The 27,156-nt window shown below is 42.2% G+C and overlaps 1 protein-coding gene across 1 annotated transcript; it reads left to right on the top strand.

Annotated features, from left to right (window-relative positions):
• Positions 1-1,199: 1,199 nt before the first annotated feature.
• LOC132097353 (nucleotide-binding oligomerization domain-containing protein 2-like) lies at positions 1,200-26,360 on the top strand. The gene is made up of 5 exons (XM_059503009.1): positions 1,200-1,465; positions 1,973-2,324; positions 2,412-4,029; positions 4,644-5,018; positions 25,934-26,360. Exons 2-5 carry the CDS (start codon positions 1,991-1,993, stop codon positions 26,343-26,345), a joined length of 2,739 nt encoding a protein of 912 aa, XP_059358992.1. The 5' UTR covers positions 1,200-1,465; positions 1,973-1,990; the 3' UTR covers positions 26,346-26,360.
• The last annotated feature ends 796 nt before the right edge of the window (positions 26,361-27,156 follow it).

The raw sequence follows: 27,156 nt of genomic DNA on the forward strand, positions 1-27,156 counted from the left end.
GATTTTAATAGAGATAGAGTAGGATACAGAATGTTAATAGAATACATATATACTACAGGTTTAAGTGAAAGGATTTAATATAAATATGCTTTGGTCTATTCCAGATTTCATAGGCCGGTCTGGAGGAGATGAACACGCAGCGCCAGATCGGATATGGGAGATGGAATGAGATGGAGCACCAAATAAGTATATATAAGGATTAATATGTGAGGGAGAGGCAAGTGAGAATGAAAAAAGAAAATGAAAAGAAAAAAAAAGACGAAAGAAAAAAAAAAGAAAGAAGAAAAAAACAGAAAAAAAGGAAAAACTGATCATAAGAAATCATGACAGCATAACAGCAAAGGTAGGTGGCGGTATGCACTGAGAATGCAATGCGCCAAAAAACGAAGAAGAAGAAGAAGAAGAAGAAGAAGAAGAAGAAGAAGAAGAAGTTGAAGCTGAAGTTTGCAAGTTTGGGAGAGCCTTAGTGGTGCTTTCGCACTTCAAATGCGCACTCCAGAGTCCATGCACTTAACTTTGGGACACACCTTTAAAGACTTCGTTTGGAATGTCTCTACAAATGAAGTGTCCTTCAAGGTCGCAAAGCCATTTTAAGAATCGCGGAATCGTCGCGTTTTTAAGCAGGAGCGGATAACAGGTAGCTTCAGTAAGAAGTTGGATCCAGCCGCGATTAGTTTAGATGTAGGACGAGTCGACTGATCTGCGGGAGGAAAAGCATAATTTAGATGACTCTGGTCTGAAAGCAGAGGCTGGATCTGTAATCCTGTACGTGGATTTCGCTTTGGATTATTGTGTTAATAACGTTCCTGTAAATTACCGTCGGAAGTTGCATTCGGAGTCAATAGGAGGTAGCTACATTTATGTCCAGTCCAAATTGTTAACATTTGACATCGGAACCTATGAAATGCAATTTAATCTGTCATTTTTATATTAGAGATGAAGCAGTCTAATCAAACGCGTTTCCCCCAAGTTAATCGTAAAAAGCCACGGCGTGTGCATGTATCGTTCATTGTGTGTTTTATTTATTTATGACCGTTAACGATAGTTATATTTATTTGCACTTGTTCAGAAATGTATTTCCCCGTTTTATGTGTATAGGCCTTATGCGTCGTGACGTCATTACTTGGCATAGCTCGTGCGAAGCATGTGCTCAGCCCGATCGTCTCAGAATGTTCCCCTGATCCTTTCGGGTGAAACGAATTAATATCGCAATTTTTTTTTTTTTTTTTTTTTTTGAAACACGAATTACTCTGTAGCTTTCACAAACTTTGACTGCAGTTATGAACAGCTTGAGAATAATTGCGATTCAGTTTTAGTTTCGTTTCGGTTGCATTCAGTGTTCCTCGAGAAACCCGGATGGAATTGAGTTTTATCCGGGTTACTATTATCCGGCTTCAAAGTCTGAATGTGAGTACTACATCTGAAGAAAAAAACCCATCAGCCTGGATTTACTAGAGGTGTGAATGTGAGTTGACGCAATTAAATAATAATAATAATAATAAACACTTGTAATTCTGATAAATATGCACATATGTATATTCATATATATCTCACCCTGCTGAAAGAAACAATAGAAACCATCACAGAAAATATGATGTAATCCAAACCAGGTTACTGGTTTATCAACTTTTAAAACCATTAAAAATGGGTTCACGTGTGTTTTGGGATATACTCTATTAAGTAGGGAGTATCAGACCTGCATAAATAAAAATAATAAAGTAATAAATAACAAAATAAATAAATGATAAAAACTTTGATGGTTTCTATTCACCCCCATCAATCCACAGGGCAGACTATGCAGCTTTATTTATATTTATAATGTTTATTTTGTGTACTTATCTCTGTATGTATTTATATTAATGTATCTGTATTTCACATCTGAAAACTGTGTAAAAAAATCTTACATGTGAAAAAATACATCTAATTAAATTTTATGATGTGAATATGCTTAAACGTATGTCTTTTACTTCAGGTTTGAAATGCCTGCAGTATGGCATCCGCACGGCAGTCTGCTACAGAGTACCTCAGAAACGCCAGGAAAGACCTGGTGACTCATATGAAAAACCTTCCTCTGATCATCGAGAATCTTTATCAGAAGCAGGTTTTCAGTCACGATGAGGTCGATGCTCTCAAAGCTGAGAGGACAGAGTTTGATCAAGCCAGATGTGTACTGGATTGGGTCGTTAACAAAGGTGATACGGCCAGTTATGAATTTCTCCAGGTTCTGGATGTCACTAAGAAGAGGACATTGGATCCTGGTTTACACTTCTGGATCAGCTGTTCTCCCTTCAGAGATGAAGACGCAGAGCCCAGCTGTTTATTTGGTGGGTAGAAAAATAAAAGAACATTTTGGTGAAATGAACACATTTAAAATATTCAATATATTTGTAATGCTTTTGTTGTTATTTTAGGTACAAAGCCCTGTCAGATCTACCAGACACAGCTCAAGGTGAAAGCAAAAAGTATCCTGAAGAACCAAAGCAAATATCTGGGTGACAATGTACAAGGAAACTTCAGTTTTACACCTCTTGTTATAAAGACCGACTCTGTCATACACACACAATACAAAATAAAATTGAAAATTAAAAAATGTAAAAAACTACGTCCCAAGAAGCTAAGAGCTTACAATCCTAACGAGGAAAAAGAGTTATCACCTGACGACCTCCTGAGATGGCCGGACAAGAACATCCTCATCATCGGCAAACCTGGAGTAGGAAAGACTTCAGTTGTCCAGGAAATGCTGCGTCTTTGGGCAGAGAAGGGTGACAGACAGATAGACTACATGTTTTACTTTGATCAGAGTGTTTTGGCCCACAGTAGTGTTGCCAGCTTGGAGTCTCTCTTGTTTGAGGTCTACTCAAAACCAATGGAAGAAGACAAAAAAGACATATTTCAAGATATTGAGGAAAACTCTGAGAATGTTGTCATTGTGTTTGATGGTGTGACGGATTTTGAAGAAAAATCCATCTTATGGAAGATAATGACGCACGAGCTCCTGCCGGATGCCAAGATTGTGATCACATGCAGATCAGAGGAGGAAGATGATCCTCTTTTCTCTGACTGGCCGACACGGACCGTGTATGTACAAGGATTCAGTGAATGGTCTATCAGCACTTACTATCAGAAGATGTTGGGTCATGATCCTGTTCTTGTGGAAGCTGTTTTGAAGAATCAAGAGCTGTTCAGCCTTAGCCACATGCCAATGTATGCATCTATGATTGTAGACTTCATTAAGTTTAAAAATGTCACTGAATGCAACTATCATCACACAGTCACTGAAATATACATCCACATTTTCCGTCTTGCTGTGAAGAAACATGGGAATAAACAAAATAAGGAAATAGATAAGTACCTAAAGGAGAAGAAGGATCAGATTCATAGATTGATGGAAAATGCTTTCAATGGCACTATGCAGAAGTGCCTGAACCTTTCAGATTTTAGCAGTGATGAGACGGACATTTGTCATGCTTTTCTGAAAATGATCACAACAACAGACTCTCCAACATCTGCAACTACATATTGTGCGTTTCTCCATAACACAATGCAGGAATTCTTCTCGGCTTTGTGGCTTCTTGGACATCCAGATGATATTGAGAAAGTCCTACAGCTCTGTCAGACTGAGGAGCATAAACACATGAGACATGTTCTTCCTTTCTTATGTGGACTTCTGAGTGAACACAACACCAGACTCCTCAAGTGTCTCTTCCAAGAGGATCAGATAAAGGAAACATCTGACTGGCTGATTGAGAAGCTTTTGGACACATTTCTTCAACCTCAGAGTGAAGAGTTTGATCTTCTCTATGTGTGTCAGTGCTTGTATGAGCTCCAGTCTCCTAAAGCCTGCTTAATGTTCCTGGAGAAGATGAACCATCAGATTGAACCAGAAGTGGATCTCGATTCTCATCAGAGTTGTGCTCTGTCTTACGTGATCGGTCAGTCCAGAGATAAAGAGGTTAATCTGAATCTGGACGACTGTGACGTTACTGATGTAGGAATGATCATGATGCTCAGCTGCTCACCAAACATCAGGTACTCGAAGCTGTAGTGCTTTAAAGGGGATCTATTATGCCCCTTTTTACAAGATGTAATATATAAACATATGTAAAATAAAATTATATAAAATAATCATTTTGCTCAGCTCATCAGCCTATTTTCTCACACGTGTATTCAGTGGTCAGGCTGTCTCTCTCATCTTGTACTGTGTGAATGTTGTTAGGTCAGTGAGTTATGGTGCTTTCTGTTGCATTTAGCTTAGTAACTAAGATGCTGTGCACCCCGTGTGCAAATAAGTTATTTGCAATAAACCAAATGAAAATTCTTGCTGAAGCAAGACACAAAGCATAGCAACACATTATGGCAAGAAGTTATATCAAACATAATTGTCTGATTTTTGAGTGATTTGATATGGTTTTGTAATTATTCAAATGCGTTTTGTTTGTTTGACCACAATATTATTGAAAAGGGGCATATTTGATTAAATTTGAAAAATCTGCATTTTAATACCTGTATCTGTGAGTTACACTGTTAAATTGACAGCTGCAATTAGCATCCGTGTCCCCCTAGAAATGGAGCATTTTTGGTGAACATAATCCTAAAAAAAAGTCATTCAGTACATGCTCTTATGTTTGATTTCTTTGTTGCAGGTTAAAGACTTGTAAAGAACTCCTGAAGCAAATCACGTTCTTTGTAGAATTTTTCCATAAATCATCTCATTGCGAATGCAAACTTCTTGCGGTGAGAGAACAATACAACCCAGAAAAATGCAATGCTCTGCTGGATCTGTGCGCTCATGTGAAGAACTATGAGACTCAAACAGGCAGGAGTTTTCTTCCAGCATTACAGTCAGTTTTCCAGTCACCTGATGAATGGATCATAGATCTCTCAAAGAGAAAGATCTCCGTCCTCCTGGAAGTGCTGAAGCTCCAGACAGAGAAGAAACCAGTGAAGCTGAGATGTTCAGAGGAAGAGAGTGACGTGAAGAGTTTCCTTCAGTGTCTGCAGCACATCTCACAGCTGAGGTGAGAACATCTGTCATCTTACAGTTATTGTGAAATATGATTTCTGTATAAGCTGGAGCATGTTTTCTGGTTTTAATGAGTGTCTTTAGATTAGAGGCTCTGTTTTGTTTCAGTGTTAGCTAGAGAGTGATGTATTCGGACCATTCACTACATCTAACTACAACAACTGTTAACTAGGGATGTTCATTTCAGTTAAGTCACGATACAATATGTATCACCATACAGAGGCCACGATACGATAGGTATCATGATACAGGACTGCACTGAATTTTACCTGAGTAGAATTTAGTAAAACAGCTGTTTATGAAACTGCATCTAGGGCCAGTGCTATAAGCAGTTGACCTCTGAAATATCAAGGGCCTCCATAACTGTACCACAGTACAATACAGGTAATGTCAATATGTTTAATGTTTACATTGGGCACCACCAGGTACAACATTCTGATTGTTTGCATTGAACTCGATTGTTTGCCATTCGTATTGTCAAATCTCTGTGACGATTCATCGTCGTATTGATGTTTTGAACACAACCCTAGAAATGAACACAAATTTAAGGTATGCTCTAGATGCCATCAAACGGAGCTCTGGTGGAATTGAAAGTAAACTCGCGCATTGCCAGTGACCTACATAATTTGGACATGATGAAGGTACACTTGACAGGCTGTGGAGCTTCATTTTACCACAACGCTAATGTTTAAACTAGCTTTATTGTGTGCAGTGTGGATAATCTGCGTGTGTTCCTTAACTTTATAGCCCAGTTCACTGTTGTTTAAAAACCTATGCGATTAATGCAGACAGTTTGTTCTTTATTTTATTCTGGCATAAGTTAGATTGTGTTAACACACTATTAATGTGTTAACTTTGACAGCCTAAGATATATTCTTACGAACATTGGACGGAAAATAAAATTATCCAAAAAAATAAAATAAAAATACAACGGAAAAAAGTCAGCAAAATCATTGATGTTGACATTCATGAACAGCTTATTGAGTCAAAAATACTCTGAAAACAACGTTTGAAGTTGGACAGACTGAAAATTTCCGTCTATTTTATGAACAAGATGTGCAGAATCTGTCAATGTATACAACCACCATGCGTGCATGCTCTTTCACGATGAACATGCCGCTTTCAGTCCGAAACCACTAGTAGTCATCTGACTTGCACACTCTTTTATCCGTTCTTACCACAAAGATCCTATTTACTGTTTACTTAACCAAAGTTTACCATGTTTGTATCATTTTAATGTTCGTAAACTTTTTAACAGAAGCCACAAACTCCCATGCAGAGCATGCGTGACCTAGACAATCTTATATCTGACATGTGAACCGTTGAGATATTAGGAGATGGAAATTCAGCGTCAGAAAATGTACAAGCATTATGATTTTTGGACAGAAAATCTCTGCCCCTGTTTTATCCCGATTTATTAACTATTTATCATGTAGCAACGCATATGAGAATTTAACCCACACAAGATGTTTTTATTGTTTTGCTACTGATAGAATTACATCGAAAACGTATCTCTGTTTACTATAGAATCATAGTTTAACATTCGTAACTGATTTGACAGAAGGTGTAACGAACGTTAGTTTCCATCGCATCGTAGTGGATTAAGGGAATTATACTTTCAGTGCACCAAAATAAATGTTATGCGCCAAAATTCTGGATTTTATTAAAGGAAATTAAAGAATCGACTTAGGAAAAATCCATATGCACTGAATGTTCCACCCCGACATTCGCAATTTCTGGGGACGGAAATAAAATAAAGTCTCATTACACGATAATGCCAAGGCTTAGTGGGATAAAATTAACTTTATTATTTCTTACATCTATCTTAACCCTCTAAGCGCCAAAGTCGCAAAATTGCGACAAGACATCATACTTAATAAAATAGACTGTAGTTCCTTATAAGGTGTAATATCTAATTTGTATTCCCTACCACTAGATGGCAGACATGTACAGTAGTACTTTGATTCTAGACCAAAATTAGGTCATGTTCCTATTCAAAGTGTTCGAGCATGTGAGCTCTCGTGTCATTGATACAGAAGCAGTTCAGTTCATAGCGTGCGTGTAAATGGTGAGATTTATAAGAGAAAATCGCCAAATGGCCAATACAACGTTGTACCATGAGGATGTTGCAAATGTTGTTCACCGATTCCAACTCTGAAGGGGAATATTTGCCTTTCGGAAATGACGATCAGCCTTCTAATGATCTTGCGGTACATCTTTGCAGCGCAATGCTTAATGCAATACTTTCTCCTGTTTTATTGTTGGCTTCCTCTTTTCTGATCATTTGGAATGAGGATAAAAAAGACACACACTCAGAAAAACATACAAATAAGTTCAAACATCAATTCAATATCTAATGTTTCCTGAATATTATGCAATTTGAGATCGCCGCCCCTGTTGACATCATAATATGCTAATTAAATGAGTATATTTACACCCCACATAAACTTTCAATCATGCCCAACATTTTTGTTAATTGACAGTAGATATCTATCTTTAAGCTCTTTCAAGCCACAATCTTTTGAAATCTTGATGTCAAAATACAGCATTAAAAAAAAAACCCTGGCGCCTAAATGGTTAAAAAAATAGTGAACTAAAAATACAAAAAAGTCAACTGGGTATTATTCGATCTATATTGCTCATTACATCTTTTGTGGACCGAAAGGGGGGAATCGCTCTATAAAGAAATTCAGAGAGACCTCTTTAAGTGCTGCTTGCTGAAAGGACCTGAAGAAATCCCAAAAGCTGCTCTTGGTTTGGGTTTGAAGCAACTATTACAAGAAAGGAATCCAAGGCACTTCTTGAGGTCCAAAAATAAGTTAAAAGCTGTAAAAGCTTGGACCAATCAAACACAAATATTTGTTATATTTAACCAATAATATCTAATGCCCCCTCATCTAACCAAAAGGTCTATGGAGCATTCCCCCAAAATCACCTCAAAGAAAAGGCAACCATAGACACACTATCTGATAACATTAGGTTTACGACACCCAAGAATGTGGCTAAGCAACTCTTAACTAAAGTCTCTCAAAATCAGACACACAATGCACATAAAAGGGACTCTTCTCTAATAAGTTCATAATAAAACCTCTCTTTGAATGAACACACATATCCTTTAATCTCTTAGCCTGCACCCCGACGCCCACTTCCTCAACTTCCCGTGTACGCACGTGTCAATATTTATGAATAGATTAAATGAAAGGGACAAATTTAATCTTGACAAATTTATATCACTATAAGGATCTAAGCCTCAAGCATCGATGACAGAGCGCTGTTTTTCAATGGAAAGCTTATAAAGAAAGTATTTGCTACATTTGTGTATATAAAACATATAAAAAGCTAGCCCCCCATATATATACATTTTTCTTTATGATGTCTGTTTAGTAGTTTCTAATTGTTTCATATTAAATTATTCAGTACATGCATCTATTTTTTGCATACTCACAGCTAGGCGAATGGTGTCTAGTGGGTGGCGGTAGCCGGATGGAAACGGACAAAGAGCAGACAAAAAAAAAAAAAAAAAAGAGGAAAAAGAAAAAAAGTGAAGAGTTAGTGGTGGTTCACGCATGTTGTGTTGCATGGCGCTGTGAAAAATATGTAAAACCCGAAATTCAATCACACTTGTTGCCGTCAAGTTTGTTACACAAGGCAATGAAAGTATCGTACATTTAACTAAACGAAACAAGGTTTAGTAAAAGCTATAGACCCCATTATAAATGGCGCTGATGGTTTTATACTGCGTTCCATTATACCCATAACCCGTGTTTTTCCAACCTTATACCAAAGGGCAACTTTGGGTCTCAATGAAAAATCGTTGTCTGGCTGCCTTTCAGTGTCCTTTTCACCTTTCCGTCAGCTCTCTCCAACCATTCATCGCAGCGACTGTGCAAAATAGTGAACAAACTTGGTAGAGAAAGCGGGTTGGGTAATACCAAGTAGTCGGTGCAGTGGGCAGGGGGGTACATTACAGATTATTTAAAATATGATACTATCTTTTTTGCTGGCAAATGAAATTAATAAAGAAAACGAACAAAAGTATTATTTCTGAATATTTCATTGTAATGAATTAAATTCTAATAATCATCGGGAAGAAGGAGGCGGGAACCGGCGGACAATCAAACAAAGACCTTAATTACAAAATAAACACAAAACAGCGCACCAGCCCTTCACGGACGACTGGTGCACTCAAATAAAAACCAAAACACAACTAAAAGCCCAGGCCTGGTCCTCTCTCGTCCTTCACTGTCGTCGCTCCAGTTTTATATCCTTCCATCTCCTACGTGGGACTCGAGACCGGCGGTGGGTCGCAGGTGTCACTGATTTGCCCAATCATTGCCGGCCTCACTCCTTGTTCCCACGTCCCTCGGCCCCGCCCCACTCGCCACATACCCCCATCGCCCCTCGCAGGCCGGGGGGTACCCTCGAGACTGCACTCTACGCCCCCCCCTCCCTCCGGGGGGGACCGCTCACGGGGACCTGCGGGAACCTGGGGGTAGGACAGATGAGGCGAGAGAAAAGGAGATGGAAGGAGGAGCAACAGCGACGAGAGAGGGGAGAGAGAAAAAAAAAAAAAATTCCGGTTCCCAGACGCACTGCTGCTCGGCCCTCCACCGGCTGGGCGATCTCCTCCGCGGTGCCTGGCGGTGGCACTGGACGGCCCTCGGCGGACGGCACGACACCCCTCCGGCCCCCTGGCGAACGGCGCCGACTCCTCCGCTCCCTCACGGATGGCAGCCGTCCCTCCACATCGCGGGCGGTCGGCAACGAGCTCGCCCGTCCCCGGCAACTCGCTCCAGTCCACCGCCTCGAGCGTCCATGGCGGCATCCTCCTCGCCAGCTCCGTGGCACCGCGGATTCACCACAGCGGCGAGGGATCTTCAGCAGCATGTCCGTCCTTCTCCCGGGCTTCGGCACCACTGTAATGAATTAAACTCTAATAATCATCGGGAAGAAGGAGGCGGGAACCGGCGGACAATCAAACAAAGACTTTAATTACAAAATAAACACAAAACAGCGCACCAGCCCCTCACGGACGACTGGTGCGCTCAAATAAAAACCAAAACACAACTAAAAGCCCAGGCCTGGTCCTCTCTCGTCCTTCACTGTCGTCACTCCAGTTTTATATCCTTCCATCTCCTACGTGGGACTCGAGACCGGCGGTGGGTCGCAGGTGTCACTGATTTGCCCAATCACTGCCGGCCTCACTCCTTGTTCCCACGTCCCTCGGCCCCGCCCCACTCGCCACATTCATATTTATTTTAATCAGAATGATGTGATTATATTGGGGGGGGTTGTATTAGCTGGACCTGATTTTTGGGGGGCTCTTGACCCCCGTAACCCCCGTGCAAATTACGCGCATGTTTATACCTGTGAAAGTGCATTGGAACGGCAGTCAAACCCGTGACTTCCCACCCGTAAACTTGTACTAGATCGATGTACTCCGAGTTCTGTAGTCACAGCCCGCGAAACACCAATAGCAGTCCCTACGGATAATACTGCCTACGGTTGCAGTGTTTATGCAAGTGGTACACGTTGAAAAAACTATTTTAGGACAATGTAACGTTGCAATAAATTAATAATCTAGCTACTATTCCTTGTGCTCAAGAACTTTGATGTGAACTGCCTGGAACGCTACAAAGTCGTGATTCGTGGTTTGAAGTTGTGACTTACAAGCTCAAAAACCTGCCTGGAACGCAGCATTACTCCGGTGGTTAACTGACTCTCTTCATGGCTTTATTCTCTGGTTTTACTGACGGTATCATCCATCAAATCTCATTTACCCTTTCCCCTGAATGAGTTTTTGTTTGTTAGAATAGTTTGCGTTAGTGTTTAGTTAATAAAACTCTTGTGCACAAATTACATGAATTGCTGATTTTGCCTTGCACATTAATGTCCCTTATGATTTTGATCCTTGCTACATCGTCTGATGTATTAATACTATTGAAAGTATTTTCTTTTGTCACAAAAATATCCTTTTAGAGAAATTACCCTAAATGTTCGCTGGATGAACAGATTAAATGATGGCAATTCTTTTTAATTTAATTCTTAATCTTAATTTAATCATAAATAATTGTAATTATTTATGCATTTCCCTTTTGAGCTTAAATAGGATATTTACTAGGGATATCCCGATCAGGTTTTTTTGTCCTCGAGTCAGAGTCATTTGATTTTGAGTATCTGCCGATACCGAGTCCCGATCCGATACTTCTATAATACATAAAAAAAGAATAAAGAAGAGCGAAAAAACAGATCCAGGATCTTCAATAAATTACATTTTGAAATATATTCAAATATAAAACAGCTATTTTAAATAGGCTAGTAAAAATATTTTATAAATAGTTTTGCTGTACTTTGGATCAAATAAATGCAGGCTTGGTGAATAGAAGGGACTTCTTAAAAAAATAAAATAAAAAAAAACCTTAAGCTTACTGTTCAAAAACCTCTGACTGGTAGTATAGGCAACTTTATTTTTTCTCTAATTTCTAGCTTTTAATTGGCTTAGAAATCTATAAATGCTGGACAATAACAAATAATAATGATTTGTTTATATACTACAAACACTGTTTATCACATAATAATGCAGAATAGTTTCTATACTGTAATAAATACTATGTCAATCAGCACTGCATTGTTCATACTTTATTTATCACCTGCTGGAGATGACTTGAAGAACAGTTTATTGTCGTGATCGTATATTAATGTCTTCGTGTTTGCATAAGTTTCTGTTTTCCTGTGCACACCACAGCGATAGCTGGACGCTTTTGTCCATATTAGGAATATCCTGATATCAGCGCGAGAGCGCGCTCCGGCTTCGAGTATGAATGAAACACACACTGCATGAGAGTTTAGCGCTCTGTGATGTTCATCTCGCTGTATCCTGGGTCCGAATGAAATATCAGGTCATGCGCAAACTATCATGTCTCTTTGAGTTTGAATCTACAACCCGAATTCCAGAAAAGTTGGGACGTTTTTTAAATTTTAATAAAATGAAAACTAAAAGACTTTCAAATCACATGAGCCAATATTTTATTCACAATAGAACATAGATAACATAGCAAATGTTTAAACTGAGAAAGTTTACAATTTTATGCACAAAATGAGCTCATTTCAAATTTGATTTCTGCTACAGGTCTCAAAATAGTTGGGACGGGGCATGTTTACCATGGTGTAGCATCTCCTTTTCTTTTCAAAACAGTTTGAAGACGTCTGGGCATTGAGGCTATGAGTTGCTGGAGTTTTGCTGTTGGAATTTGGTCCCATTCTTGCCTTATATAGATTTCCAGCTGCTGAAGAGTTCGTGGTCGTCTTTGACGTATTTTTCGTTTAATGATGCGCCAAATGTTCTCTATAGGTGAAAGATCTGGACTGCAGGCAGGCCAGGTTAGCACCCGGACTCTTCTACGACGAAGCCATGCTGTTGTTATAGCTCCAGTATGTGGTTTTGCATTGTCCTGCTGAAATAAACAAGGCCTTCCCTGAAATAGACGTTGTTTGGAGGGAAGCATATGTTGCTCTAAAACCTTTATATACCTTTCAGCATTCACAGAGCCTTCCAAAACATGCAAGCTGCCCATACCGTATGCACTTATGCACCCCCATACCATCAGAGATGCTGGCTTTTGAACTGAACGCTGATAACATGCTGGAAGGTCTCCCTCCTCTTTAGCCCGGAGGACACGGCGTCCGTGATTTCCAACAAGAATGTCAAATTTGGACTCGTCTGACCATAAAACACTATTCCACTTTGAAATAATCCATTTTAAATGAGCCTTGGCCCACAGGACACGACGGCGCTTCTGGACCATGTTCACATATGGCTTCCTTTTTGCATGATAGAGCTTTAGTTGGCATCTGCTGATGGCACGGCGGATTGTGTTTACCGACAGTGGTTTCTGAAAGTATTCCTGGGCCCATTTAGTAATGTCATTGACACAATCATGCCGATGAGTGATGCAGTGTCGTCTGAGAGCCCGAAGACCACGGGCATCCAATAAAGGGCTCCGGCCTTGTCCCTTAAGCACAGAGATTTCTCCAGTTTCTCTGAATCTTTTGATGATGTTATGCACTGTAGATGATGAGATTTGCAAACCTTTGCAATTTGACGTTGAGGAACATTGTTTTTAAAGTTTTCTACAAATTTTTTTACGCAGTCTTTCACAGATTGGAGAGCCTCTGCCCATCTTTACTTCTGAGAGACTCTGCTTCTCTAAGACAAAGCTTTTATAGCTAATCATGTTACAGACCTGATATCAATTAACTTAATTAATCACTAGATGTTCTCCCAGCTGAATCTTTTCAAAACTGCTTGCTTTTTTAGCCATTTGTTGCCCCCGTGCCAACTTTTTTGAGACCTGTAGCAGGCATTAAATTTTAAATGAGCTAATTAAGTGGATAAAAGTGTAAAATTTCTCAGTTTAAACATTTGCTAGGTTATCTATGTTCTATTGTGAATAAAATATTGGCTCATGTGATTTGAAATTCCTTTAGTTTTCATTTTATTAAAATTTAAAAAACGTCCCAACTTTTCCGGAATTCGGGTTGTATATTTATTCACACCAGCTCTTGAAAACGAAGTGATGTCATGCCGCACGCGTTGCTGTTTCTGTGTGGAGTCAAAAGGGTCTAACTCTGTGCCACCGCATAACAAAAGATGTGTTAAAAATTAATGAGAATATATATATATCCGAGTCCTGGTCGGGAGGTAACGTCCGATTCCGATAGAGTCTGAAACCACGCGATCGGGCCTGATTTCCGATCACGTGATCGGATCTGGACATCCCTAATATTTACTTTTAATGGTGATTTGAATGGTGTTTTTTCATCTCCTTAAATGAAGGCCTTCCTGTTACCATTGCATATCATTGTAGTCATTGAAGTGATGCAATTTAATAGTAATATTGTAATTCTAGCCTAGTTAACTAGTAATTTTCCATTGTCTGTGAAGTGAATGTTTTGATTTGTGAATGAAGTTGTATGCGACACCTCATGAGTTTCCCGTGCATGTTTACAGCAGCACAAGTTATACTCCACTTGCACGTGTTGTAAGCTGCACTGGTCTCTTAGAAATGTCTGACCCCAGGAGGTGAAGGCGTGGCCTAGTCGTTAGAGAGTATGACTCCTAACCCTAAGGTTGTGGTTTTGAGTCTTGGGTCGGCAATACCACGACTGAGGTGCCCTTGAGCAAGGCACCGAACCCCCAACTGCTCCCCGGCCGTCGCAGCATAAATGGCTGCCCACTGCTCCGGGTGTGTGTTCACAGTGTGTGTGTGTTCACTGCTCCGGTTGTGTGTTCACGGTATTTGGATGGATTAAATGCAGAGCACAAATTCTGAGTATGGGTCACCATGCTTGGCTGTATGTCACTTCACTTTAACTCTTTAGCAGCTATACAGGATAAGACCTTCAGCTGCTACGGCTGGGCGATATATATAAAAAAAATATATATATATCTCGATATTGCAAATTTTTACAATATTCAATATATATCTTGATATGTTTGCATTTTCATTTAAATAATAAAAAAAACTCTAGTGATCACTTACTGCTTTTTATTGAATGAACACATGTATGTGTAACTGAAGCAGTGCAAAACAAGTACAGAAAGTACATTCTTTCAACGTTTTAGTGCATGCAATTCACAATTTACACAATTCACAAAAGTTAAGTTTGCTTAATTTTCAATAATTTAAAGATATGTTTTGTGTGTTCATCTCAGAAAATGCTTTATTTAAAACCCCAACTGAATGGCACTTAAATGCACTTAATTCATCTGTCAACTTTATGGTCATTGTTCACAGTACAAGCAGTGTTGCCAGGTCTCGCGAGACAAATAAGCAACCAGGCCTGTGAAAACAAGCCCAAAAACAAGCGACTTTTTCTACGGACCCCCCCCCCCCCCCCCAGGTTCTGGGAAGAGAAAGATGTATAATCTGTGCGCATGGTTTTACAATTCGTGAGGACGGATTTTAAACTGTGGGTACAGACTGTCAATTTACATCCATGTGGACAGATTGGTAAACTGTGCGCAGTCTCACAAAACTGCACACAAGGTACAGTTTATTTATTTTTCTCCCCCCCTGAGCTTCAGGACAATGACCACAAGAGGGAGTTAAACCACCTTTTAACATTATTTAACATTAGAAAACTGATGGGATATCAAATATAGACTGATGTACCGATTACATATACACATTAAACATCTGATAATTAAAAAGTCCAGTCAGTCACCATCAGTCGCAACTGGTGCGCATTTATTTTAAGTTTACGTCACTCAATGACGACGTTTTCCTAACCAGAAAAAAAAACAGATTGCCCTGCTCTGCCTCTGATTGGCTAGTACTCGTTGCCATCTCGGTCAGAGCCAATTACAAGCAGGATGTGGGTGGGAAAAAACTCAACTGTCTCCTGTGTGTATGGGGGAAAGGGAGGGACAGAGAGAACAGGCTAGAACTACGTTTAAATAACATATAGAAAATATCTGCTTGATAACTTATTTTGGAGCTGGGAACAAGCCCAAATAAGCAACTACACTTTAGAAACAAGCCCAAAAAAAAGCGACCCACGACTACCAATATTTGTAAGCGACTTTACAGAAAAACAAGCGGACTTGGCAACATTGATTACAAGTACAGACAGAGAAACAATGGGTACTAATTAAATGTTTATTTTTGATGTATGCATTGCATTCTATGCATTTAAAAAATAAAAATATTATTTTTCTAAAAAAGGACACTTAGTTGTTCATTTTAAGAGACACAGGAGTTTTATTTTCTTTTGCATAATTAATATTGCACTTTAATTAAGCAAAACCACATTTTATCCGATTACTCGATTAATCGATGGAATTTTTGGTAGAATACTCGATTACTAAAATATTCGAAAGCAACAGCCCTAATCGATATATTGGTCGATCTCTATGAATGACCCAACAAATTTTAAGATAACCCATACAGTGACCCAATATGTGTAACCCAATGTTTTTTTTTTACTGTGTACACGGACGTGAGCGTTGCAGCTCAATGTAACAAAATAAAATAGAACTTATAATCAGAGATGCTGTCTACACTAGATGCTGCGGTGCGATAAATCCTGACAGAAAACTGCTGACTCGTTCTATTAATGACATGCTGACATGAAGATCAGATGATTTGCAATGCTTTGTACGCGTCCAGTGTAGATCTTCTATATGATGTTAGAGCAAAACCATGGCGAGAGGGTCAGGGGATCTCTGGATAATACGTAATTCGTTTGTAATTATAAAACGAAAATACCGTTTTTCTGTTTTTTGTTTCAAAACGAAAAACCAAATAACCGTTTTTGGTGTCAGAATCAAAAAACGAAAAACCAATTAAAAACGGCCCGTTTTTCGTTTTTGGCGATCATTTTATCGTTATTCCTTTTTGAACAAATAATGAAGAGAGTCTTTGAACTTCAGTCAATTCCTTTTTTGTTTATAAACCAAAAATGGAAGTCACGTGGTCTATTCCTTTTTTGGAAGCGGAAGTAACCGGTAACACTTTCAAAATAAAAGTAACTATAGTTAGCGGTCATTGTAGACTAAACTGACTATAACGTTTTTTTAGTGCAACTAAAGTAGCACTGGGTGTGGAAAAAACAAAACACTTAAGTTAACTAAAACTAATAAAATAATAACTCTGGCTGTTAGGGAGAATTAAACATTTGTAAGACCATTGGTGACCTGTAACTTCAGATTAAGACAAGTGAACTATTTTTTAATGTAGCTTAGGATAGCAGGTAGCCTATTTATTTATAAGTTTCTATTATTTAATTCACATTTTAGTTTTGTAACATATTTATTGCTATGCTGCTGGCATCGCCGCCTTCCACTGCCGTTCCTGCTGCGCTATCCGGCGCCTATATCCTTTCAATCCTGTTATATCCAAGCTGTTCTTTATGTGTGTGTTCGCCCTGCGACACACACTCGTAAAAGAGCTCGCGTCTTTTTTAAGATGCCTTCCTGCGGCTCGTCAGAGCCCCACTCAGCGAGGGAGACCGGTACGTCATCTGTGTCTCCTGCCTGGGTGAAGATCATGCAGCGCTCGCTCGCTGACGGCGGATGCCCCCACTGCGAGCTGTTGCCATGGTGACTCTGAGGACTCGCCTTTTTCTCTGAGCCTGCATTCTCCGCTGCGCTGAGGCGCCGTAAAAGCATCGCTTCCAGCGGATTCCGGAACCGTCTTCAGCTCAACCGAGCTCGCTTCCCTGTGGGCAGCGCCCGCTGTTTGCTGGCGCGTCGTCCGAGGAAGTCGATCTCAGGGCCGCTTCGGGGGAAGAGGACACGCGCTCTCTGCTAGCTTCGGGCAGTGAGGGCTGGGCAAGCTCCGAGGATCTTGCACCTTCTGCTCAGAAGCCCAGCAGACGAGCTGACATCGAGAAGGAGCCGGGGCGAATGCTCGTGTTGGCCGCGATGAGTCTCGGCCGCGAGTGGTTTGCACCAGCGCCCCCCCTCTCGTTCCCGGCTGGATGGTATTTCCCTTTCGGATGAGCGTACTTCTCAAAGCCCGCCTCTTTTCTTCCTGAGCTTCACGAAGAGGTGGCGAAGGCTTGGAACGCTCCATATTCGGCACGAACTCGTTCGTCTGTCTCACTAGCATTCTCCACACTGATGATGCTAAAAACAGGAACTACCACTCACTTCCGCCGGTGGAACAGGCGATAGCGACGCACCTTTGTCCGCCCTCTGCTGGACGGCGGCAAAAGCTGTGTTGCCATCTAAAGCCTGCTGTGTGACGCTGCGTCGGCACTACTAACGATGGCTGCTTCATCGAAGCGCAGGTGTACGAGTTCCGCTGTGGCCGAGCTCTCACCCAAGCGCGCCGCTGTTTCAGTTCCAGGAATTGTGACTGTTTCAGCGTTTTTTGCAATGCGCAAGCCTGTACGGTTGCCCGCTTGCCTGCACACGAAAACCGTTATCACGGCTACCCAGATATTTCCTGAAAAATGTGTAATTTCTGGTGTCCCGGCCACGGCCGACGGTGCTATAAATGTAGTGACGATGCCCACTGCTCAGTGCCCATCTCCACATATAAGCACAGCCCTTCACACAGGGCTCGCGCCCATAAAAGCGACTCAAGTCGATCACGCGCACTACATAGTAGACGTGCCCACTCCTCAGTGCCCACAATTACTATGTCACACGCGTCATGTGGTTTCTGTAAAAACGAAACCCGTGCATGCTCGTCCGGCCATGGCCGATGGTGCTATAAATGCAGTGACGATGCCCACTACCCAGTGCCCATCTCCACATGTAAGCACAGCCCTGCACACAGGGCTAGCGCACATAAGATCGACACAGATCGGTCGAGCGCGCCGCATAGTAAACGTGCCCACTTCCAAGTGCCCACATACACTGTCACATACGGCGCGGGGCTTCTGTAAAAACGAGGCCCGTGCACGTACATTCTGCACAGGCAGACAGCGAGTTGAAAGTGGTAAAAGTGCACACATGCAGCCTACGGTTACTCGCAGATATATCGAGTCCCACAGGACCCGCTCAGCCTCCCTCCAGTCGGTTAAGCGCCGGAACGGGGTCGAGGAAGAGCGATCTGCCCGCTGTGATCAGCGTGCTCCCAGCCTCAGATGCGCAGCACACTCGAGCGCCGCCGTTGCCCAGTCAACAGAGCGCGTTTCGCATCCAGCCCTTAGCCATTCATGCAGATGCATGGTCAGTGCTTCCAGGGGTTTCGGATTGGGTGCTAGGCATTATAAAGAGAGGCTACTCGCTACAGTTTTCTCGACGCCCACCGCGCTTTTCAGCGCGCGTCGAAACTACGGTCAAAACAGAAGTAGCACACATACTTCGGGCCGAAATATCAAAACTGTTGAGCAAAGGGGCTGTAGAGCCTGTGTCTCAAAGCGAGGGGGGGCTGTACAGCAGATACTTTCTGGTGCCCAAGAGAGACGGGGGTCTCAGGCCCATACTGGATCTAAGACAGCTGAACAAGGCATTGATGAAACGCAGTTTCAAAATGCTCACGACCAGGAAGCTCCTCGCGCAGATTCGCAGAGGGGACTGGTTCATGTAAATAGATCTGAAGGACGCGTATTTTCAAATACAGATAGCGTCAAACCACAGGCGATATTTGAGATTCGCCTTCGAGGGCCAGGCATACCAGTTTGCAGTCCTGCCATTCAGCTTGTCCGTAGCTCCTCGTACGTTTACGAGGTGCATGGATGCAGCGCTCGCTCCTCTCAGACTCAGAGGCATACGAGTGCTGAATTATTTGGACGACTGGCTGGTTCTGGCCCGATCATGAGCGGAGCTCGTGGACCACAGAGCCGTTTTACTCGATCACCTCGAGAAGCTCGGCCTCAGTGTCAATTGGGCGAAGAGTTCGCTGAACCCCAGTCAGACGATCCTGTTTCTGGGTATAGTTCTGAACTCGTGTTCCATGACGGCGCGGCTGTCACCACAGCGCGCAATGGGCATTCAGCGTGCAGCGAGTTCTTTCCGCTGTGGCGCGACTGTGTCGCTCAAACACTGTCAAAAGATGCTGGGTCTCATGGCCTCAGCATCTCCGGTTCTGCGGCTGGGCCTGCTCCGCATGCGCCCCCTGCAGTTCTGGCTGAAGGCTCAGGTGCCGCGCAGAGCGTGGGCGTCTGGCCGGCTGCATTTCAAGGTCGATCAGAGCTGTGTTGCGGCTCTAGCACCTTGGACAGCGAATGGCTGGTACCGATCAGGTGTAAGCCTGGGGACTTCCCCGAGTGTGAAAGTGGTGTCGACGGACGCCTCCACTTCGGGATGGGGAGCGCTGCTCGAAGGCAGACCGTCCTTTGGCCTATGGTCAGAACGGGAAAAGCTCCATCATATCAACTGCCTGGAAATGCTGGCAGAGGAGAACGCGCTGACGCGCTTTTGTCCCCATATCAAGGATCACCACGTCGTAGTCCGTTCGGACAACATGTCCGTGGTGTCCTACATCGCCAGGGCGGTCTCGGGTCCCGAAACCTGTGCAGGCTGACGGAAGGCCTCGTGATTTGGGCTCAGCGCAACGTGCGCTCGCTGAGAGCAGTGCATGTGCCTGGACTGCAGAATCTGGGTCCAGACAGGCTGTCCAGAGGCAATGTTCCTACGGGCGAATGGTCTCTACACCCGCAAACAGTCCGGCTGTTGTGGGAGAGATCTGGCATGGCGGAGGTGGACCTCTTTGCGTCCCACGAAAACGCTCACTGCCCCGCGTTCTTTCCAAGAACGAAAGCGCGCTGTCACGGAGATGGCCGTGCTGCCCGCTTTATGCGTTCCCTCCCGTCTCCCTCCTTCCGCAGGTGATAGAACGGGTGAGAGAAACGAGATGTTCAATACTGCTTGTGGCACCTCTTTGGAAGAACCAACCATGGTTCCCAGATCTGATGCAGTTAGCAGATGTCGCCCCGTGGCCGGTACCGTTGAGGAGAGACCTCCTCTCGCAGGCCAGGGGCTCGATTTGGCACCCTCAACCGGAGTTGTGGTCCCTCTATGTATGGGCACTCAACGGTTACCCGCTGATCTCGCAGTGGGAGTGCTAAATACCATCACTCAGGCTAGAGCTCCGTCGACACGACGTCTGTATGCCTCGAAGTGGTCGGTGTTCTCCAGCTGGTGCACAGCTCGAGGTTATTCACCCCTTAGTTGTGAGGTGACGGAGGTCCTCTCCTTCCTTCAGGAGCTGTTGGATAAGGGCAGAGCCCCATCCACGCTCAAAGTTTATGTGGCTACCATCGCGGCGTTTTCTGAAATGGCGTCCGGTCAGTCAATAGGAAGGAATGATTTAGTCATCCGGTTCCTCAGAGGAGCTAGGAGGCTGAATCCTCCCAGACCTCCGTCAGTCCCTATGTGGGACCTCGCGGCGGTTTTGGAGGCCTTGAAGGGTCCCCCTTTCAAGCCTATCCAATCGATTAGCCTTCAGCATCTGTCATTCAAGACAGTATTCTTGTTGGCTCTCGCTTCTGTGAAGCGTGTGGGTGATTTGCACGCGCTCTCGGTGAGCCAGTCGTGCTTGGAGTTTGGGCCCAATGACTCAAGAGTCATACTCAAACCTAGGCACGGTTATGTGCCGAAATCCCTCAACACACCGTTTCGGGCTCAGGTTATTGCCCTGTCTGCCCTGCCGGTGTCAGGGGAGGATGGAGACTCGAGTCTTCTTTGCCCTGTCAGGGTTTTAAGAGCTTATGTGTCTCGCTCTGCTGCCTTTCGGCAGACGGAGCAGCTATTTGTCTCGTTCGGTTGGCATTCCAAGGGAATGGCTGTTTCGAGACAGACGCTATCCAGATGGATAGTTGACGCCATAGCGTTAGCTTACTCTTCCAGGGGCCTTCAGAGCCCGTTGGGCGTCAGAGCACACTCCACAAGAGGCGTCGCCTCGTCGTGGGCGTGGTCTACTGGGATCTCCTTGCAGGATATATGTATGGCGGCAGGTTGGGCCTCGCCGTCTACATTAATCAGGTTCTATAACCTGGAGGTTCCCGCCTTGCAAGCAAGGCTGCTGTCAGTATAGGCGAATCAGGGCCCTGAGGGGAATTCTGAGTTCACGAGCGCTATGCGCTGCCGACTGTTATATGGGCAGTATTGCGTAAGACCCGCATTGCCACATTGGTCAGGCCTTGCCTCGGCTGTGTGATGTCATATTGCCGCATCTACGGATGCTGCTAGATATGGGACGGAGGGCTTTTTCCCTTTTCTGTCCTGGACTCTCTGTGAGTCCCTCAGGTGACTGTGCACTGTAAATCCTGGGCGTTGCTTCAGGTTTATTGGTGTGTGATCCCTGCGCGCACGGCGTTTTACATTGGGTCCCCGTAGCGTCTTAGCTAAGACGCAGTACGAGAGAGCTCTCGTAAGAGAACGTACTCGGTTACTAAACGTAACCTCGGTTCTCTCTAGAAGAGCGAACGAGTACTGCGTTCTCTGCCGTGCGCACGATTCACTCTGGTTCGCTTCGGCGATGAAATAAATCAGGTGAGTCAGCCTTTTCGAGCTCCTTTTATAGGTTGGGCCACACCCGTTTCGGCGGGAAGTGGCAAGAAGGGCGCGAAGCGCCCTTATTGGTCTGATGTTGCATCAGCCCGCGCTCGATAGGCTGTGCAGTTGCCGCAGAACAAGCCAATGAGCGAACGAGCCGTCTCGCCTATGGCTGTGTACTGCTGCAAATGCGCTTTACAAAAATACAAAATTAAGGATAATTTTTTGCTTCAGTATTTCGTGAAAAGAGACTTTTCCCGTAGCGTCTTAGCTAAGACGCAGTACTCGTTCGCTCTTCTAGAGAGAACCGAGGTTACGTTTAGTAACCGAGTACGTTTCCCCAATACCTGGAGGATGTGAGCCTGTGCACTGTGTGCAGGGTTTAAGGACTGATGATAGTAGCAAGACTGGCCCCAGTCACCTACCATCACTCTCTCTTCTGGACCGGCAGGACACCACTCCTTCCTCCGGCACCATAAAAGGGCCTTGTTGTCACTTTCAGATATTTACAGCATGGTTAATGGTAAGCCACATCTTTGATTTGTGGCACTACTTTTGTGGAATTGGATGATGTCAACTTATGTCTTTAAATACAAATGTACATCATAATGTACAAAGGTACAGTGAAGCAGGGCTCTGCATTGCAACTCTTTCACTTGCATATATGCCCTTAAATGATTTACAAGCATATTGGGTCAGTGAAGACTAAAACCTACTGTAAATGTTATAGTCAAGTCAAGTCATCTTCATTTATATAGCGCTTTTAACAATGTAGATTGTTTCAAAGCAGCTTTACAGATATTTTGTGTCTGGAACACCACTGTACAACCATGTTTACATTGCATAGGCCTATAAATGAAAAACACATCTTTAGAGGAGGCTTCATTTAATGGGTGATTTTCACATGGTTTTTACTCGTTTTATTAACATAACAAAGTAAATATCATTTGAAGTAATACAATCGTCTTTAAAAATGTTGGATGAAGACGTTATATTTAGAAAAACAAAATCTACAAGAGCTAACCCCTCTGTTGATTGTGTGTCTTATATATACTGTAGCAACAACAGAACAGGCAGTCCATGTTTGGGTGGTGTGACAGGATAGCACAGCAGCCATTCTCCGAAAGCCCTCTGTGATGCCTTGGTGATGTGAGAGGGTAGTGGGAAAGGGTGGCACAGCAGTGTCAAATCCTCATTGGCACAGTCATTCAGTCATGCTGTAAGAGATTTCCGGAGAGCAAAGAGATAAAGACATAAGACTATATTGGATACAAGTAAAAACTAAACAAATCTGTGTCAGACAGTTAAAAGATTTGCAGTTGAATTTCATGCCCCATATTTTTTGGGTTTCAAAAACAACAGTGTAGCTACAGGAATACCAGAGACTTGAAAAAGTCAAATAGAGACTTGAATATCTTTCAGCTTCCCTGAAGTCATAAATATGACAATCTTTTGGTTTCCCTGCAAATAATCCTAATAATACTTTTTTCATTTATACATTTTTTTTTATCCAAAACTACTTATTCCTACAATCACATGAAATACGGACAGATATTTACTATGACATTGTACTACAAACATATCAATGTAAGTGGGAAGAAAGACAACTGTATAGGTCAATATAGGCTGGATCATGAAAAAGGAGATATAACATATTGTCCCACAAATTGAAGTAAGAAAATCATGATCTAACCGTGACAAAAATCTAATTGTAGTCAGTCACTTTGTTTTTGCCATACTTAACCATTTTATAAAAGCAAAAGCTCAGTTCAAGCAGGATTTTGTGTCTATTATATCACAGTTAAGGAGGTTGTCAGCCCAACATGAACAGTGCCCCTTAAGTATGATATAATAAGTGTATACTGAAGCCTGAAGTGAGCTATTGCTTAGATATTAAGATGCTTCAATACCAGGACTCTAGCTGATATCTATCAATAAGAGAACAATCGGCCTTTGTATTTTAGTGAGCATCTTTATAACATTTGATCGTTCAACCATCCGACTGCTGTTTCCTGTTTCTATGGTAATGTTTACTGTACTGTCTGCATGCAACAGTACAGTAAACTGTTGCATGCAGACCCCCCCCCCACACACACACACACGCACACACAAACACATACTTGGGATGAAAGATGAATCAAGTGCATTAATGCATTTTGGAAGGGCCCAAAATTGTGGTTCACTGTCTCGCCAAGCAGGACTGTGATGTCTGAATATGCCTCAGTGAAGCGCCTCTCAGCCTGATGACGTTCCGTTGCATCCACAAAGGGATCTCTACCAAAGACTGATACTCTTGTTAGGCTGGCGTGATTTTCTTGGTCATACAAGTCAGCAGCCTGACTTGCAGTTGGAAGCTGATCTGCAGTGAGCTTCACCCTGCAGCCACCTTCTGCCAAGAGATTTGGAATGCCTCTACCTGGGGAAAAGATAATTGTTTTGAGTAGGGACAACAAAAAAAGGACACATAACTAATGAGAACTACAAGCTGCATAAAAAATATTTAATCTACTTTACTAACATAATGAGTATATTACACTGGAGAAAAATGCGAAGGAAAATAAAAAGTATACAACTTTATAGATTTGTTTTGGAAGAGTTTTGTTTTGACACAGAAGGGGTAACAGTAGATGGTGGAAGCTGAGAGTTTTTAGCAGCTATAGTGCCATAGAGAGAGGAGCTGGAAGGCAGGTGAAGTTCTGTACACCCTTCAAACTCCGTGATTAGCTTCTGTTGGTAGCAGTGCTTGCCTTCTCTTTGATATAAACACAAGTCAGAAGGTCAAACCCTTGTTGCCTGTTGTCGCCACAGAAAGAGTCGGTGCACAGAAGGGGGTAGAGTGACCTCTGCAGGTTGAGCTTCCACATAGCAATAAATATGTTACAAAACTAAAATGTGAATTAAATAATAGAAACTTATAAATAAATAGGCTACCTGCTATCCTAAGCTACATTAAAAAATAGTTCACTTGTCTTAATCTGAAGTTACAGGTCACCAATGCTTAAGTATTTTGTTTTTTCCACACCCAGTGCTACTTTAGTTGCACTAAAAAACGTTATAGTCAGTTTAGTCTACAATGACCGCTAACTATAGTTACTTTTATTTTGAAAGTGTTACCGGTTACTTCCGCTTCCAAAAAAGGAATGGCACACGTGACTTCCGTTTTTGGTTTATAAACAAAAAAGGAATTGACTGAAGTTCAAAGACTCTCTTCATTTATTTGTTCAAAAAGGAATAACGATAAAATGATCGCCAAAAACGAATTACGGATTATCCAGAGATCCCCTGACCCGAGAGATAAGAAAAGTGGACACTGAAAATAGATGATTTAAATGTGAGGCCTGAACAGTTTTGAGTGAGTGAGTGATATCATCTTTATGGATGTTGGTTTGTAGTGAGTTCAGTTTTGCATCAGAATTTGATATTAATGGACCTTATGTGTCATGTAGATGAATTGTGTGAATTAAAAAAATAATTATATTCATTGCAAAGACAAATTACATCACCTACATGTATATGAAGAATGCTATGTTACAAGCAGTAAGGATAAATTTATGAAAAGAAATGTGACTTTAAAACAGAGTACAATTTAAACTATTTACGTGATTGTATTGAATAGTTATATTGAATACTGATTGTGTCAGTTTATCCCATTGTAGATTAAAATTAAGTATTTAATTACCTACTTAATTACACTTCTGCTTAGCTGGGTCTCATGAAACTTAATCTTTTATTGTCCCTTCAATAAGAAGACTTGTGTACATTGTCAGTCTGTGTTGAACAGTTATCAAAACTGTAAATTCATTATTGAGATTTAAAGTTTAATTTAAAAAAGTGTTTAATGTGAGCTGAAAAACAGAAAAAAAACACTGTGTATTATTAATTTGCATTATTGAATCATATTGTAGCTGTAATGAGTTCTGTGACATCTGTCTATTTTCATTTTCATTTTGTTACAGATTCTCTGATTCGAGTGAAAGCAGATTTTTTCTGAGTCTCTTCATGAAAGCAGCAGAGATTGAGACACAGACAGGAGAACAGATGCTGGAACAGTTAGCATCAGTCTGCGCCAGCTTTTCTGGTTATGGATGGACTTACATATTTAATAATATCGATTTCCTGCTGGATCTGTGCTCTCATGTGAAGAACTATGAGACTCAAACAGGCAGGAGTTTTCTTCCAGCATTACAGTCAGTTTTCCAGTCACCTGATGAATGGATCATAGATCTCTCAAAGAGAAAGATCTCCATCCTCCTGGAAGTGCTGAAGCTCCAGACAGAGAAGAAACCAGTATATCTGATATGTTCAGAGGAAGAGAGTGACGTGAAGAGTTTCCTTCAGTGTCTGCAGCACATCTCACGGCTGAGGTGAGAACATCTGTCATCTTACAGTTATTGTGAAATATGATTTCTGTATAAGCTGGAGCATGTTTTCTGGTTTTAATGAGTGTCTTTAGATTAGAGGCTCTGTTTTGTTTCAGTGTTAGCTAGAGAGTGATGTATTCTGACCATTCACTACTAGGGCTGTGCAAAAAATAGAAATGCGATTTTCATGCACATCTCATCAGTAAAGATGCTCCTGTAATTATAAGTATATCTCCAGCACGTGCGTTCGGATCAGGGTTGCCAGGTTTTTACAACAAATCCTGCCCAATCCTGGGGTTAAAATATACGTTTTTTAGCAGGGTTGCCTTGGTAAAATTCGCATTTTAGGGGCTAAATATCACGTTATTTGTATTGGGGTTGTATTGGGGTCGCTTCGACCTGCGGACATGAAAAACAACCTCAGACTTGGCAACACTGGTTGGCATTTACTACACCGAGCCGTAATTCACTGACAATCTACACAAAATCGATGTTAAAATCGCAGGCGATTCTTTGTCGATTTTGAAAACGATTTTGTGTAAGTTGTCGGTAGACTACGGCTCTGTGTAGTAACTGCTGCTCCACCTGAACCAGTGTTGCCAAGTCTGCGATTGTTTTTCATGTCCGCGGTTTGAAGCAATCCCAATACAAATAACGTGATATTTAGGCCCTAAACTGCGAATTTTACCAAGGCAACCCTTCCAAAAAAAATTTATTTTAACCCCGGGAAGAAATTTTTATCGGGGGAAACTCCTGGAAACGCGATTGGGCTAGTTTTGGACTAGTTTTGAGAAGCAACTGGGAAGGATTTGTTGTGA

This window comes from Carassius carassius, chromosome 21 (genome assembly GCF_963082965.1).
Source record: "Carassius carassius chromosome 21, fCarCar2.1, whole genome shotgun sequence".
NCBI classification, from domain to species: domain Eukaryota; kingdom Metazoa; phylum Chordata; class Actinopteri; order Cypriniformes; family Cyprinidae; genus Carassius; species Carassius carassius.